This window comes from Toxorhynchites rutilus, chromosome 2 (assembly GCF_029784135.1).
Source record: "Toxorhynchites rutilus septentrionalis strain SRP chromosome 2, ASM2978413v1, whole genome shotgun sequence".
NCBI lineage: Eukaryota > Metazoa > Arthropoda > Insecta > Diptera > Culicidae > Toxorhynchites > Toxorhynchites rutilus.
In genome coordinates, this window is record NC_073745.1 from 166,845,713 (window position 1) to 166,861,738 (window position 16,026).

The window sequence follows — 16,026 nt, forward strand, 5'->3', positions numbered from 1 at the left end:
CCACATCGATGGTTGCGAAGGATCATACTACGGCGGACGATTTGTAACATGTATACGGCAATAGCCAGCATCCACTGTGCATTCAACGCAGTTTCTACGGTGTTTGACTCACGTTTTATATTTGCAACAACGACCACTTTATTTAGTCAATGTTAGCAAATCGGTTCATTAGGACCACTGTAGTCTGTTGTTCCAAGAACATAAATAAACAACTAATGTTTTGTATTACAGATGCTTCAAACTATGAAATGCATTCGCCTCTTGTCCTGAGTCCTGAGATTGAACTCGATATTTCGCTTCGTAAGTGTTCACGCAGCCAATTGGTCACGAAGATTCTCTATTTATAAAATTTGTATCAGAATGTTCAGTGATGTTCGGGTGGCATTTACATTCTGTCAAATGTACACCGGAAATATATGTTTTTAAAGAAAATGCTTTATTTATCATCTAAATTTATATTATCACCTTCAAAATAGATCCCTTTTGGAGCAATACACTTTTTCCAACCAACAATCCAGTCATCGAAACACTTTTCATAGCTGTATGCCTTTATTCATGAAGCTAATTCGTTTTTATGTCTTCAATGCTATCAAAACGGGTCCAACGATGCGGTAATTTGAGTTTCGGAATTAGGAAAAAGTCACACGGACCATATCGCCATTAATCATGTATTGTATGAAAGTGAGATCAGAATTTGATCGTTCAAACATGTCTTCAGTCACTTGATGACGATGAAATTTTTGAATGAAAATTGAGCTCTTTTGGCATTAGTCGTGCTGCGACTTTTCTCATACCCAAAGCATCAACCAAAATTTGACGAACGGTCTTGTGAGAGATATTTAATTCACGGACCAGCTCTCTCAAACTTTAATGACGATTTCCGGGCACCATTCCTTTCATTTTGTCGATATTTTCATCAGTCGAAGAGGTGGATGGTCGCCCTTTACATGGCAAATCATTCATCTCTCCTCTGCCGTCTTCATAGCATTGACACACTCTTGTTTTTGAGATATTTGGGTCACCAAATGTATTCTGCAACATTTTCAACGTTGGCACACGAAATTTGTTTGCAACACAAAATTTCACCAGATTACAGCCATTCCATGTCAAACCGATATAGTGGTTCTCAGATTTACGTGAAAAGTGGTAATTTTGTTCTTTATCGCAAAACATTAGACCTGTATTTTTTATTTTTTTTATTATCACCCAAAAAAAACTAGTTCATAAAATTTTATATACCGCATGTCAACCGATGATATCTGAATATCAATATGGCTTCGTCAGTAAACGATCGACAACGACTAATCTGATGACGTTCACTAACTTTTTATCAACGGAAATCGAGCTCAGCAACCAGGTAGACGCAATTTACTTCGATTTTTCGAAAGCGTTCTACAAGGTTCCCCACGAACTTGCAGTAGCGAAGCTTAGTCACCTAGGTTTTCCGCATTGGATGTGTGAGTGGTTGCGTTCCTACCTATCTGGACGGTGGGCGTATGCAAACATCAATAGCTCTCACTCTCGATATTTTCCTATCACATCAGGGGTGCCAAAGGGAAGTGTTCTTGGGCCGCTTATCTTCGTTTTGTTCATAAACGACCTGAGCTTTCGACTGAATGCTGGAAAACTTCTCTATACCGACAACGAAATTTATAGATCAATAACATCTCATCTTGACTGTTGCGCGCTTCAGGCTGACGTAGAGGAGCTACGGCGGTGGTGTGAGGATAACGGAATGGAATTGAACATCAAAAAATGCAAAACAGTGTCGTTCACCCGCCGGCAGTCTCGAATTGAATTCCGTTATTCAGTCGGGCCTGAAACACTAGAGTGTGTTGATTCCATTCGCGACCTTGGAGTCGTCCTCGATAACAAACTGAGGTTTAATGAGCATATCTGCGTCACTACCGCTAAAGCGTTTGCTGTCCTTGGATTTCTTTGTTGTGCACCAATAAGATATTTACGCAATCAAATCGCTATACTGTTCCTTAGTACGTAGCATTTTGGAGTATGCTGCCTGCATGTGGTCTTCGTTTCACAGCACCCAAATCACACGAATGGAGAAAGTACAGCGCAGTTTCATTAGATATGCACTCCGACAACTCCCTTGGATAGATCCAGACCATCTCCCTGACTACTCGAGTCGCTGCAGACTGATTGCGTTGGAATCGTGCGGTGCGGTGCGGTGTATCACTCTATGTACCATTCCGACAACTACGTGAGCGAGATTTGTTGTTTATAAATCGCTATAGGATTTCTACGGATTCCATAACCCTTTAGAGAATTGTTTCCGTGAATTCAATAGTGCTTGTGCCGTGTTCGATTTTAACGTGTCCAAAACTGTCTTTAAAAATATGTTTTGGTCGCAAAAGCTTAATGAACAAAAAATAGAAACATGGGGAATCCAATTTGTTTGCGAGTGTAATATTTTTTCCAAAAAAGACTAGACTTTAGACTCTAATCTGTTATGTCGATCATCGGAATTGATCCAGTAGTTGAAAAGTTATCATTTTGAATCTGAATTTAGATAATTTTTTTGTATTTTTTGACCATCGGTTAAATTAAAAAAAAAAAAAAAAAAAAAACGGGGGTCTCCGTAGCCACATTGGTTGCGCGTTCGCTTAGTAAGCGATCGATCGTGAGTTCAAAACTCAGGGCCCTCATTGACCATCTTTGTGTTGTTACAGAATAGCTACGTCCACGCAACAATCATCAGCGATGGAGATCGATCCACGGTCGAAATAAGATCGATTCATCCATACAACTGCTCTGCTCTGCAAAACACATCGGGCTGCTGTTCTATAAATAACTCAACAATGATCAATCAACTGTCTCCGCTGTCCGGTGGTCCAACTGGATAATGGAAGAACAGAATGAATATTCTTACGCCTAAATGGCTACTGTGTGAATGTACCATATGTAATGGTATAGAAGGAATACTGGCGAATGACAACTGTGTAATGTGCTAATTATAGATATGATAACCATGTGACATGTACACGATTAAAATTCGGCTCTGTTACATCTAAAATTCTAATGAGCCTTGAATAAATAAATGGGATAAAAAAAAATTAAAAAAATCACAACGGAAAGAAACACCTTTCTGATTTTTGGATATGTTATGTAAAATAATTAAAATTTATTTATAACTTATGTCAACAGGTTTAATTATAACCCCAATTACTAAACTACACTAATACACTTAAAAACTAACACGAGAATTCGTAAGCGTGTAGTTTTAACGTCTTTTTAGTGTTGCACGCGACAAACCAAAATCGAACACGCTCCGCATCGGTTGAATTCACGACACATGCTAGACATCGGTTCATTATAGCCGTAGTTCGTACGAGAAAACGGTATCTGGAGATAGTTGTGAGACCGCAGGCTCCGCCGTTGTATGTTAAAATTCACTAGTTGCAGAAGTTCAGTGCAATCGACGTGGGATAATATCCGGTCCGATATGAAACAGACCTTAGAAATATTACGGCGATCATGTAACAAATCGAGTCCGATGAGCTTACAGCGGTGCTCATAGCTTGGTAGATCATTGGGATTACCTAAATAATCTCAGCTTCCAAAAAAGTAATATAAAAATAAAGCGTCATTGGTCCCGAGACCATATAAACTATAAAAAATAAATATAATCAATAAATATGAAAACAAAATACATTTTTTGTGAGTGTAATATTTTTTTCAATTCATTGCCTTTAATTTGATGTGTCGATCATCGAAATCGGTGTGGAAGTTCAAAAGTTAAAAATTTATGAAAAAAGTCATTTTTGGTAAAATGGGGAAAAATTTGATTTTCGAACAAATGGAAATGGTCACCCCAATAAAAAAAAAATAAAAATACGGGACTTATGTTTTGCGATAAAAAACAAAATTACCATTTTCACGAAAATCTGAGAACAAGTATATCGGTTTGGCATGGAATGGATGTATATTAGGCCAAGAAAATCTTCTTCTTCTTCTTCTTCTTCAATGGCACTAACGTTCCTAGAGGAACTTCGCCGTCTCAACGTAGTATTACTTGCGTCATTTTTATTAGTACTTAGTTGAGATTTCTATGCCAAATAACACGCCTTGAATGCATTCTGAGTGGCAAGCTCTAGAATACGCGTGATCACAGTGCAAGTCGGAGGAAATTTCTTTGACGAAAAATTCCCCCGACCAGAACGGGAATCGAGCCCGAACACCCGGCATGTTAGTTATGACGCTAACCACTCGGCCACGGGAGCACCTAGGCCAAGAAAATCATCCATATCAAAAATCGTCGGGCAAAAAAAGTTAACTTGTACTTAATGACGCTGTAAACAAACTAAATGATAGATCACGCTTGACATTAGGACCACTAACAGTAGTACCAACTTTAAAAAATAAAAATTGGTAAATGTTCAGTGGGAAGATTTAAAATAACAAATTCTCGCTATATTTGTATTTTTGACAAATGAACAGAACAAGATTGACTATGCAAGAGTCGCTATGACGTATTAATTTCGTAGATCTCAAACGATATGTCGTTAGAATTGTCTCTGGTGGGATTCAAGTGAATGGAGCATCTGTCATAAGCTGGCGGGATATGATATGAGAATGCCGGAACAATCACACCACAAATCTGAATTAGGTCGCACACAGCCTGAGAAGCTTGAAATGGCCAGTGCAATTGAGATGAGCAACTATGCACAGGCGAACTAAAATAAGAATTAAATACGATGTTATTAATTTATTTTGCTACGAACCATATGCACTGGCATATGATATCATTAAATCTGCTCGATTTAGGTCGAAATGGCAAACTCATCCGTCTCGTCAATTAACGTCGGAGCTCCGAAAAAAAAAGTCCCAGGTTCATGCATGCGATTAATAATTTTCAGATTGACTTTTTTTTTATTGTAATTGTAGATGAGTGCTGCGGATGATTTCAAATCACAGTCAATCATCATAGTGATTCGAAATCATCCGCAGCACTCATCTAAAATCACAAAGATATCTTGTAGTTAATCTGTTCCTACATCGAATAATGTTTTATCTACAAATCTATTATAATGCTCATTTCCTTATTTATCGGTTACATATGTGTGCAAGATAATTGTTGAAAAATAATTCTCCTGTTGCGATATAACCAAACATAATCACATGAGATAGGAAATCAAATGGTTGTATGTAAAAAGAAAACACTGGCTGCACTGCAACACGAACAAGAAAATGGTTTTGAGATATTTTCGTCGTGGGGTGTCTAGCTGGTGCTCAGCATGAAAAACCAAGGGAGGAAAAACGAAATTATTTATATTCTCTTATATATTTATCGAGAGAACCTCGGCAATAACTTGTTCACTCTTTTGCTCTCCAATTTGCATTCTCGCGAGACTAGTAAGATGTGAGTGACAAGGAAGCAGCTCACGGTTCACTGAGATATGTGAGATTGCAGACTTTTCCGAGCGCTCACTGAAGAGGAAAACCTGGAAACAAACATTTTAATTATTGTGTCGCATCGCAGCAGTTCGAATAGTCTTGTGGAAGAGTGTTATGTAAAACTTAAACGAATTCAACTTTTCTTTATCCTTATGTTCGGTTTGGTGTTATAGTGCCAGAAAACAGTGTGCAAATTGTCCAAAAACTACTTTTTCCCGTAAATAGAAAATACGAGTATAATTAATGAAGTGTTTCATCATACTCTTTTCTAAAGTCAAAGCATTATTTCAATGCAAAAATGTGTTATGAGAATTGTTTCAAAAGAAAATATACCATGAAATCCCAGCAGGGTCAGTCCGTGTCCATGTTTTAATGTTATTCGGTAGAACTTAATGTGTATAAATTTGTGACAAATATCTACAAATTTATGTGATTTTGTATTATGTTTATTAAAAAAACTTATAAATCGAACTCGGTTGTGTGTGTGTGCAGTTTCCTTCCCTGTAGCGATAGAAAGAAAGTCGATAGTGATTAAAAATACATTGTGCATGTGAGATACCGCGTTTGAAACTTCTGTTCGAAAAGTTTTTCAAGCTTCCTATTTTTCTTATAACATTTTCTTTAGAAACAAATTTCAGTGTGATTAGTTTTGTTATAATTTTCAACCTGGATGTTTATCTCAATCATTAAAATATTTCAAAAATGACATTTGAGTATATTGATTGAACTATTCCACATCGGATATAAGAAAAACGAAATAATAACACTGATTTCTTTTCAAAAATATTGAATGTTATCCAATTCCATTTAAAATTTGTTTCATAGTTCAAATACTGTCCTAGATTATTATTATTGAATTGTTCTGTACATCATTTGCTTCATAGCGTGGAAAGCGCATGATTTCTGTGTCGGCACTACGAGATAAAAAAAAAATATATAGTATGTGTGCGATTTCATTCTCTCTCTCCCAATACTGCAGCAACATTTAAATTATAGTTATCGGATCATTGTAAATATAATTATATTCAGAATTTTCAGAAAAAACAAAACACATTCATGAAAGTTTTATTCCTGTTTCATTGTGCCTCAATCACGTGTTTCAACGGTGTATTTTTAATCATAATATGGATAACTTTCTGTCATTCTCATGAATTATTTATTCCCTTCTGTATGTGTTGAATTTAATCGTTTGCAATTGAACTGTATTCGATTTTGTGCGATACGATTTCCGGTGCGTTATATTTACAGGTCATTAGATAAGAACGATAACCAGGCGAACATAAGATAAAAACAATTCAAAACTGTAAAACACCAACTTGTCTTCCTGGGCGCTTCAATAACAGCCCTCGGGATGTCCGTTGTATTATGTAATGTTGCTTCAGCAACAGGAAATGACAATAACAATAATAACGACAATATTAGTGAGGATTCGAATCCAGTAACTATATACAGGTATATATTTGAATATTTCAGATAAAATCAGCCTGTTTAATTCCAGCTTTACAAAAAAATTGGATATAATTGAAACATTAATTATAGCAATTCAATGAGGGCCCACACTTCTGCACAGTTTAATAAGCTAATTTTAATTTACTTTCAAACAAAAAAACTCCATCAGCTAGCTACGAAGAGGGAACAATCACATCTCATATATAGCCTAACTGCCAATCGAATATTTATTCACAGTGATTTTAGTGATAAATCATATAATTTTAATGGGACCTTAAACATTGAAAAACACTGTATGTAGATGCATGTAGTTTGGAGACGGCAGGTTGCATGTCTAATTTCAAATGTATATCATAACGACTGACGGGACGAACACGGTTCTTTCCAAGCTAGATCCGGTAATATTCTTCAAAGTAAAAAGCCACTTCTTAATTCGTATTAGCGCAGTGTATTGCAATTATCCATAGTCAACATAGTCTAAGATAAAAACGTTGTTTTCCTGGCATTAAAATTAGCACACGTGGATAAAGTTATTATGAAGAACAAAATAACTTTTCTTAGCAATACAGTTGTCCTCATAATATTTCATAAAAGTCAGAACGGTAGTTCGGTAGGGAAATTTGCCAGAAGAAGAATGAAATAAAGACTACAAATTGGAGAAACAAAATATTGATGGATTTCATCTAACAGCGAAGATGAACCACTACTAGGCAAATATCGTAGGAATCTCATTGTAGATAAATATGGCGATGTGCTATAATACAACTACAACCTTTATCCAATGCCGCTATACTCAATCTGCGGCCCACCGGGCTCTTCTGGTTGGTCCGTTACCATTTTGTATGTGTAACAATTACGTAAACTCAAGAAATCATCTAGGAAACATGAAATGAGAATAATGGAGTTACACGTTAGTACTCATTACACATTAGTTAGTTGTCTAGTTAAGCGGTGTTAGTGGATTAGTATCACCGAGGACAATATTTAAATATCACTGCTAATCAGACGAGCGTAACAAGGTTGCTCGAAATGCAAGTGCATCATTCATTCTACGGACAAGTTGGATGGAGAAAATATTAAAATTTTAGCTCCCCCATATTTTATTCATTGAGTATAAACAAGCCATTCGCGATTTCAAGTTACAGTATTCACAATTCATCAGTCATCTAGCTAGCGAACAGACGACAGCGAGGCTATTGAAAGGACCTTTTTCAAGACCTAGTATTTAGTTTAGTAATGAAAATTAGCCTTTTCCAAGGCTAGAGGCGAATGAACTGATGAATTGTAAATGAATCGAAAAAAAATCATTATTATCATCATTCAAGTTGTCTCGCTCCAGCTAGCAGACAGCTGTCTTTATAAACACTGATGTCACACACAGCGGTTTGCTCGTTTCCAAGGGGGATGTCAATCACTTCATTCGAAAGATAAAAGGTGTATAAGTAATGCTGGGTACTTATTGACTCAAAAACTTGTTCCAATAGTTCAAAACTGCTTCGAAAGCAAACTATTAAAATCTCAAATTTCTATAAATGATATAAACGCTTGAAAGTCCATCTTAGTCAAGATTTGCCGATCCATGTCGTTGGCTATCACTGAAAGTTCTCTAAATATTATGCTCGTCCTGGTGCTCTATTCTATTTAGTTTCTAGCTTCTATTTTGTTACTGAGTTGAACTTTTTTTGCCACAAAATACATCTTCAGAATATGCAAGAAGCAAGCATAGTGTTGAGCAGAATCAAAGCAGAAGAAAAATATTAACTAGGACGAACGTCATTGGTTTTTATCTCCACGGTATGAACGCCTGGAGCCGCACTATGTAATGATGTTGTTTTGAATTATAGAGTCTTTATGCATTCTCAGTTCATTCGCCTCTAGCCTTGAAACGACTATTTGGAAAACTAAACTAAACAACTCCAACTTACCATTTGGTAAGCCTTTGCTGCCGTTCGGTCGCTAGCTGAATGACTGATAAATCGTGGATGACTTATTTGTGATTTTTTTTTCAATCGATCATTCAGTTTTCATGATTCCTATTATTGTTTCCGGGTTAAAAGTGACATAAGGTATTTTTCAGCATTGAGAATTGTGCTCTTCGGTGGAAAACTGTTGGTGAAAATTTGTTTCGATGCTAATGCTTTTCGATTTTCTGTTGCCGTTCGGCGTCTTCTGAGATGTTTCGTTCTGCGTTGGAGACGTAATTTTGCAAAGAGATACTGAAAAACTACTTAAATATTCTAGAAGTTTAGTATAACAGTTTCAGTACTCTAGACAGTGAGCAATTAACAGTACATGTTAATATATAATAAATATCTTCATTTATAATACTAGTCATTTAAACTTTAATGTTTTGTCCAGGTGAGAAAAATTCAAAAAACTAAAATTTCAGTGTTTCATAACTACAGAACCAAATGGAAAAACTCTCGGTCTTTTACAAAATCAACGTCAATTCCACATGAATTACAATAAGTTTCTAATTCGTAGGTCATCTTTCGTTTTCAATCAGTTCAAATAACCCATTCGGAGTGATTTCGACCAAACAAGCTGACCAGTCCAGAATCTGAAGCCCCTATTCATTGAACCATGCCGTGACTTTCCAGATTTTATGAATTGATGCCAAATTATCCAATTATCACGGAGTTTTTGATGCAAAAAAAAGAAGTAAATGATTCTGAAGTACTTCATTGCACTTCTGACTGTGCATTCGTGTTGATGAGAAATCATCTCAACCAGGCCTTTTTGAAAATGTTTTCCTTAAACCATCAAACTGCCGCCTGCAAAGTTACGAGTTGAAGAATAACATGCAACGTTCCGTAAATCTTTTTAGTATGAAGAAATTCTATTCTAGTTGAATTTCTTTTTATCAGAGAAGCTCTGAAGTTGTGAATACCATGGGATTAGCTTTCACAGAAAAAATGAGTGATCCTATTGTTATGAAACGCAGTGTTTTATTCGATTTTTTAATGTTTGTACTCACCGGCAATAGTTTCGTAGTTCTATGTTAACAATGAGGTCGTGTCTTGGACATGACTTTCTTCTTTTTTTTTGTGGCCTTCTTTTTTTTGCCCGACATCATGACTAATACGTGTTTGTGACCCCTATGAAAAAAAAGGTTGAGTACTGCTGATCTAAGGGATACAGGTTGGATAGAACATTCGTAAAACGGTCATGTATTCGCTGCAACAATAATGTTTATGGGTTTCCTGCGGGTGATGGCGTTCCACACTGCTGAGAAGCATAATAATCTGTTTCAAAAATTGTTTCATCGCTTTCACAACTTCTCCAAATTCGTTTTATAATGGGGCATATGTCATTATCCTTGCAAACATGCTAACTACTCCTCACCACCAAAATCATCATAAAAATATCACTTTGGATCCAAGGAATAAACACGCCCATCGAAGTAGAAGCCTACTAAGACACGATGTCATTAAGCGAAAATTTGATTTATTTTTCTGACGTGACGTAACCAGAATATGTGATTTTTTTCGAGATACAACCTCAGCGTACAAATTAGCACGACTTTGTGGACATAACCTAAGATTTCGAATACACAAACCATCTTCTGTTCAACGTTTTTTGGACGCTCAGTTTTAAACGAGTATTTGATTTTTTGTCGTTTGAACATATTTGAAACGATAGTATGGTAGTCTATTCCAAGCTGCACGGACTTCTTAGTGTCAGAGAGTGACTAGGCTCTTCGGAATGCACGTGCTCTATAGTTCAGACTAAAAAATTGTCGCACAATCACGCAGGTGCTAAGGATAACAGAAGATGGCCAAATCCTTCTTCATGTTCAACCTTTCACGCTTCCAGAAGCTTCCTCGGGAATGTTACAGTTCCGAATCCTGGGATCCAACCTCCACAAATCCTTGAATTCCACGGTCAATGGTCGGTACTTGCTAATTTTGCGACCGTGAGGTTTCTCCAGAATTCGGTTCTGTGGAATGACGACATCGATGATGGTGACAAGAGCGACCTTGTCATAAACCATTGTATCTAGACGGTTGTAGTGGATCAAGAGGCCGGTAAGAACAGTGCGATCCCAGTACAGCCTGAAATGAACATTTTTCAGGGCAGCTGCTAATACCGGTAGTCCGATAGGAAGTCTTCTAATAAACGACATTGGAGCGTTAGTTGTCTATGGACAATTCGTGGCGTGTTGCTGTTGCGCTCCGTCAGCTCCGTCTTGGTGTCACAATGGTGAATTAGATCACTAGAGTGAACTGCTGGAATTCATAATATGTATTTATAGTATTTGCCACAAACCCAGCTCACGATGGCGGGATCAATTTTGTAGATCTCCAACATCAGGACGAGTAGTCTGTATCTCATATTCTATATTCTTATAGTCGATAACAGCCATGCTGAGATTCTCATTATTCTGTTTATAGACTGCCTGTCCTACTACAACTGGATGTTGTATTTGTTCGCAAAAGAAACTTTAAACTTTAGTTATGATGCAACTCAGATGTTTGTACAAACTCGATATACACTCATCGGCCTATATTTTGATGGATGGGATGTCTTTCGGGAGGATGAAGGTGACACCCTGGATGGCAAACTCAGGAAGGTTGTGTTTGTCAGGTAGTACCTAGTTGAAGCACTCAGCTATCTTTTGATGTATGTTCTACGGTTCACCTTTTTATACCATAAATTCTGCACACCATCGAGGACCGGTATTGACCAGTTTTTTAAGTACCGCGATGTTTTGCGGACATTGTTCTCTTCGACGACGATAGCTGACATTCAGGTTCATGACAATTTCCCTCCTGCCGTCTCAAACACATTTGTCCCTCGCGATGTTGTACTGGAGCTTCTCATATACAAGCCTTGAAGTTCGTTATATCGCTAATAACTTGTAAACATTCGCTGCAGTTGAGCTTCTCGTACCTAATCTCTCTTGTACGCCATTAGCCTCCTAATTCCTTCTAAACAAGTGTGTATGTGTTTCGGATCCTCCAATCTCCGTCCTAGACTTAAATCTTTCTTGAAGATGCTGGAGCAGTTCGTAGTCTTACACAATATCTCAAACTTTTAGCGGTCGCCATAGTAACCCAATAAACTGTCAGATGCAGCTCCTCCATGTTTTAAGCTTCAACCGAGTAATAGTTGTTGAGTCTGTATTGTAATCTCTACTGGTGTTGGCTGCTGAATTAGGCTGATGATCCGCAATTGCTCTTCAGCCGTTTGCCGCATACTCTTGCGCCCGTTCCAGGAAATGTTCAAAATTCAAAATATAGGGGAACTGGGGGCAAAATGAACACCCTAAGCAATTTTAGGCTTTTTTCTTCGAAAAACTAACAAAACATTGCGGAAATCGCATAAATTTAACGTTCTAGTCTTATTTTTATTGCATGCATAACGCAAAGTTTGAATAATGACTTTTTTAAATGATAATTTTTGTATTTTTAACAACACCAAAAACGATACTGTTTTTTTGTGTGCGGGTAAAATGGGTAAAATGAACAGGTAGTGGGGGTAAAATGAACAGGTATTGGGGGTTAAATGAACATGTGATAGGGGTTATTCAAACATTTTGTTTTATACTGTTATCGTCAAACGTGGAATGTATAGAAGAATGTATACACTTAAGATTACACACAATACACAAGGAAACCTTCGGCGGAAATTTTAAGAAATAATTAAGACGTTAGGAAAATGTTCTGAATAAAGATGACAAATGTGATGGAAAAAAACATAAGATCAGGGGTAAAATCATTTATTCGTTCAACAAAAATCATAAAACAAATTCAAATAACAGGACGATCATTTGCAAGGCAATTATTGCCATGAAGAAACTCAAAACAATCAATTAAAAATCAGCTACATATGCGGCATTGAAACCCATCATCGTTGCTACATTGAGCATGGAACCAATTAAGACACGATAGGCATTTCCTCCAGCCATAACCATCGGTCGAATCAGAAAAACAATCTCCACACAGCTCACACAAAGTATCCTCGCACTGTTCATCCGATGTTTTACCCTTGGCTCGCTTCTTTGACGGCTTTCGTCCTTTTTTGATGGACTTGATAGTTTTTGTTGCCTCAGCAGAAGCCAGGTTTTGACGGTAGACGTCGCCGGTAATCTCCACAGCTTTTTCCGACTTACGCTTTCGCTTCGTTGCTCTGGGAACTGACATCTTCGGCAAAGGTAAAATTTCCGACGGTGTAATATTGAACGATGAGTTCGGAGAAATTTCAGAAACTGGGCCAACTTGAACGCTAGCAGGATCGGGTCCATCCGTTTGAACCTCATCAGTACAATATTGGTTTCCTGAGTGAGTAACTGAAACATTGGTAGAAACCTGAAGAGGTACTTGCTGCACAGTGGAGTCATCAACTACCATTGGAATTGGAATCACAGTGGCTTCTGGTTGATCAGTTACTTCAGATGGAGCGAAGTCATCGTTGCTGAAGACATGTCTGTTATATGGCCAAATGCCACATTTACGAAAGCCGCTCGTTGCCACACTACCAGAAGCTGCTTTGAGAAACGCGGTACCCATCAGCTCAGAGACGTCGTAAAGTCCAATAGTCCTTGCAGGGTTTTGACGCATGAAATTCTCAGAAGCAGCTGCGTAGTAACTTTTGAAAGGCCCCATGAACGCCACGTCCAAGGGCTGAATTTTGTTACTACAATGTGGTGGCAATACAAGAACAGTGACAAAATTTGCACGAGCTCTTTCGGCAAATGCCAGATTTTTCGTATGGGAGCTGTGTCCATCAATGATTAGGAGTGCAGGGTTTTCCTTGGTGGGATTCACGTTCTCCAGGAAATGGTCGAACCAATCGAGGAAGACTTCACTGGTCATATAACCGGAAGGGTTACAATTGAACTTTGTCCCATTCGGTGCTCCTCTCTTAAGCGCATCGTGCATGCGCACACGGGGGAAAATCATGTACGGTGGCACATGCTGTCCGGTTGCGGACATACACATAACAACCGTCGTCAGTACGCCCCTCTCAGCCGATGTTAAGGAACCTACTTGCTTCTTTCCCTGTTTAGCAGCAATTTTTAGCTTTTTCGGAGGAACCTGTAATTGTTAAATTTATGTTAAGTAAATTATGAGCAGGTATAAAAAAGCTGTCTAGCTTACGGTGCTTATTCCGGTTTCATCAGCGTTAAATATACGCGCCGGCGGAAACTGATGGCTGTCCAGCGTGCTCCGAAGAAGGTCGAAAAATGCTCCCACGGAAACCTTGTTAAAGCCTCGTGCACGATCTGCATATGTGGCTTCCGGCTTCCGGAAGGAAAGGGTTTGATTCCGTCGAAGGAAACCATCAATCCAGTTCCTACCGGCCATCTTCAGCTTGTGGTTGAATGGATGGGGAATACCATTCCTCTCAGCTAACTCATACGCCAGTTTTTGTACGTCCTTCATAGTGATCCCATAGAATCGGGCCTCCAAATCCAGCAAGTGTTGAACCAGCTCCGTCTCTTGTTCGGCTGAGAAAACCGACTTTTTCGATCCCAGGCCTTTTTTCTTCTGTGGTGACACTATCCACCTGGCGAGCGTTATTCGTGGGATCTGGTACTTGATGGATGCTGCATTTACGGACATTCCTCATCCATCAGCATGTTTTGCTGCTGCCATTTGTGTGTTTGTCCAACTCTGCCTTTCGGTTTTTCGTTTGTAGACCCGAGTCATCTGGAGAAGAATCTGTGATTAGACACACTGTTCATTTTACCCCCATCGTTCACTGTTCATTTTGCCCCCACAGCAGTTTATTTTTTCAAGGGCTTTTTTAAAACGGTTTTTGATGAAAATACTTAGGTACCTACGACTTCTTTCGATAGATCAACGACAATACGATGTGTGAACAAAACTGGATCAACCAATTGAACGAATATCAATTTTTCACCTCAAAAAAGCTTATTAATCACGAGCAGAAATTTACATCACAGCCAGTACTGAGCAGGTGATTTTGGTTTTGTTTACCTTTTTCACTTTTTGACAGTTCTTGATCGGTACAGGGTGGCCCAAAAGACTTGAAATACTTATAGGACAGGGTGGATAAGCATTTGGAAATAATTTCTACTGTTTTTTCGGTCATTTGACTACCTGTTCATTTTACCCCACCTGTTCATTTTACACGCAGTTCCCCTATAGGATTTATACATTAAACTTAGAACATTGTACTTCTGCAGAATAGTGATATTTTCCGTAAACTGTCTCAGGTCACAGCATACATGTGAACAATTTGACGAAGTTAAAAAGTTTTTGGATTTTGACAAAACTTTAAATTGGGGGTCTCCGTAGCCACATTGGTTGCGCGTTCACTTAGTAAGCGATCGGTCGTGAGTTCAAAACTCAGGGCTCTCATTGACCATCTTTGTGTTGTTACAGAACAACTACGTCCACGCAACAATCATCAGCGATGGAGATTGATCCACGGTCGAAATAAGATCGATTCATCCATACAACTGCTCTGCTCTGCAAGACACATCGGGCTGCTGTTCTACAAATAACTCAACAATGATCAATCAACTGTCTCCGCTGTCCGGTGATCTAACTGGATAATGGAAGAACAGAAGAAAAACTCATACGCCTAAATGGCTACTGTGTAAATGTGTACCATATGCAATGATATAGAAGGGAATACTCTAACGCCGAAAAATGGCGACTGTGTAAAGATAAGCATGTGACATGTACACGATTAAAATTCGGCTCTGTTACATCTAAAATGCTAATGAGCCTAAAATAAACAAAAAGGGATAAAAAAATTAAATTGGCAATACTTTTTGATACATTTGACAATTTTATTTTCCATTCAATGATGAATAGACTGAAATCTGAATTGCATCGACAGAAAAATGAAAAATGCTCCAGTTCGAGAAACCCATTGTACTCTTAGTCTATAATAAATTCGGCATAAGCGACCATAATAAGATATACCATAAGGGAAACTTCTGCATTTCGAATAAAGACCACGATGTAATGTCGAAACACTGTTGTATCTAGAAAAACATACTGTTTGGTCTGATTTATGAGCAGCCGGAATCACTGGTAAGTTTTTTTTTTTCAAAAATGTTGCACGTCAGATTGTAACAGTTGATGATGATCGCTACAGCAACTTTTTGTATCACATTTGTGTACGTGATTTTTTTACGCGATTTGCTCAAAATTACGCAACATTGAAATGAACGTTGACGGCAAC

General features: G+C 38.0%; 1 protein-coding gene across 14 annotated transcripts in view; it reads left to right on the plus strand.

The window, feature by feature from the left end:
- LOC129769002 (voltage-gated potassium channel subunit beta-2-like) overlaps window positions 1-16,026 on the plus strand; it is a 112,446-nt gene that overhangs the window by 62,860 nt on the left and 33,560 nt on the right. The window contains exons 1-2 of one of the 14 annotated variants that reach the window (XM_055771001.1): window positions 5,467-5,762; window positions 6,661-6,864. The exons of 9 other annotated variants lie outside the window; for them this stretch is intronic. In XM_055771001.1, coding sequence (XP_055626976.1) covers window positions 6,764-6,864 — 101 coding nt within the window. In that variant the 5' untranslated portion in view covers window positions 5,467-5,762; window positions 6,661-6,763. Of the gene's footprint in view, window positions 1-5,466; window positions 5,763-6,660; window positions 6,865-15,762; window positions 15,876-16,026 lie in introns of those variants that run through there. 4 more of the 14 variants (XM_055771003.1, XM_055771005.1, XM_055771007.1 and 1 more) reach the window with 4 other exon arrangements.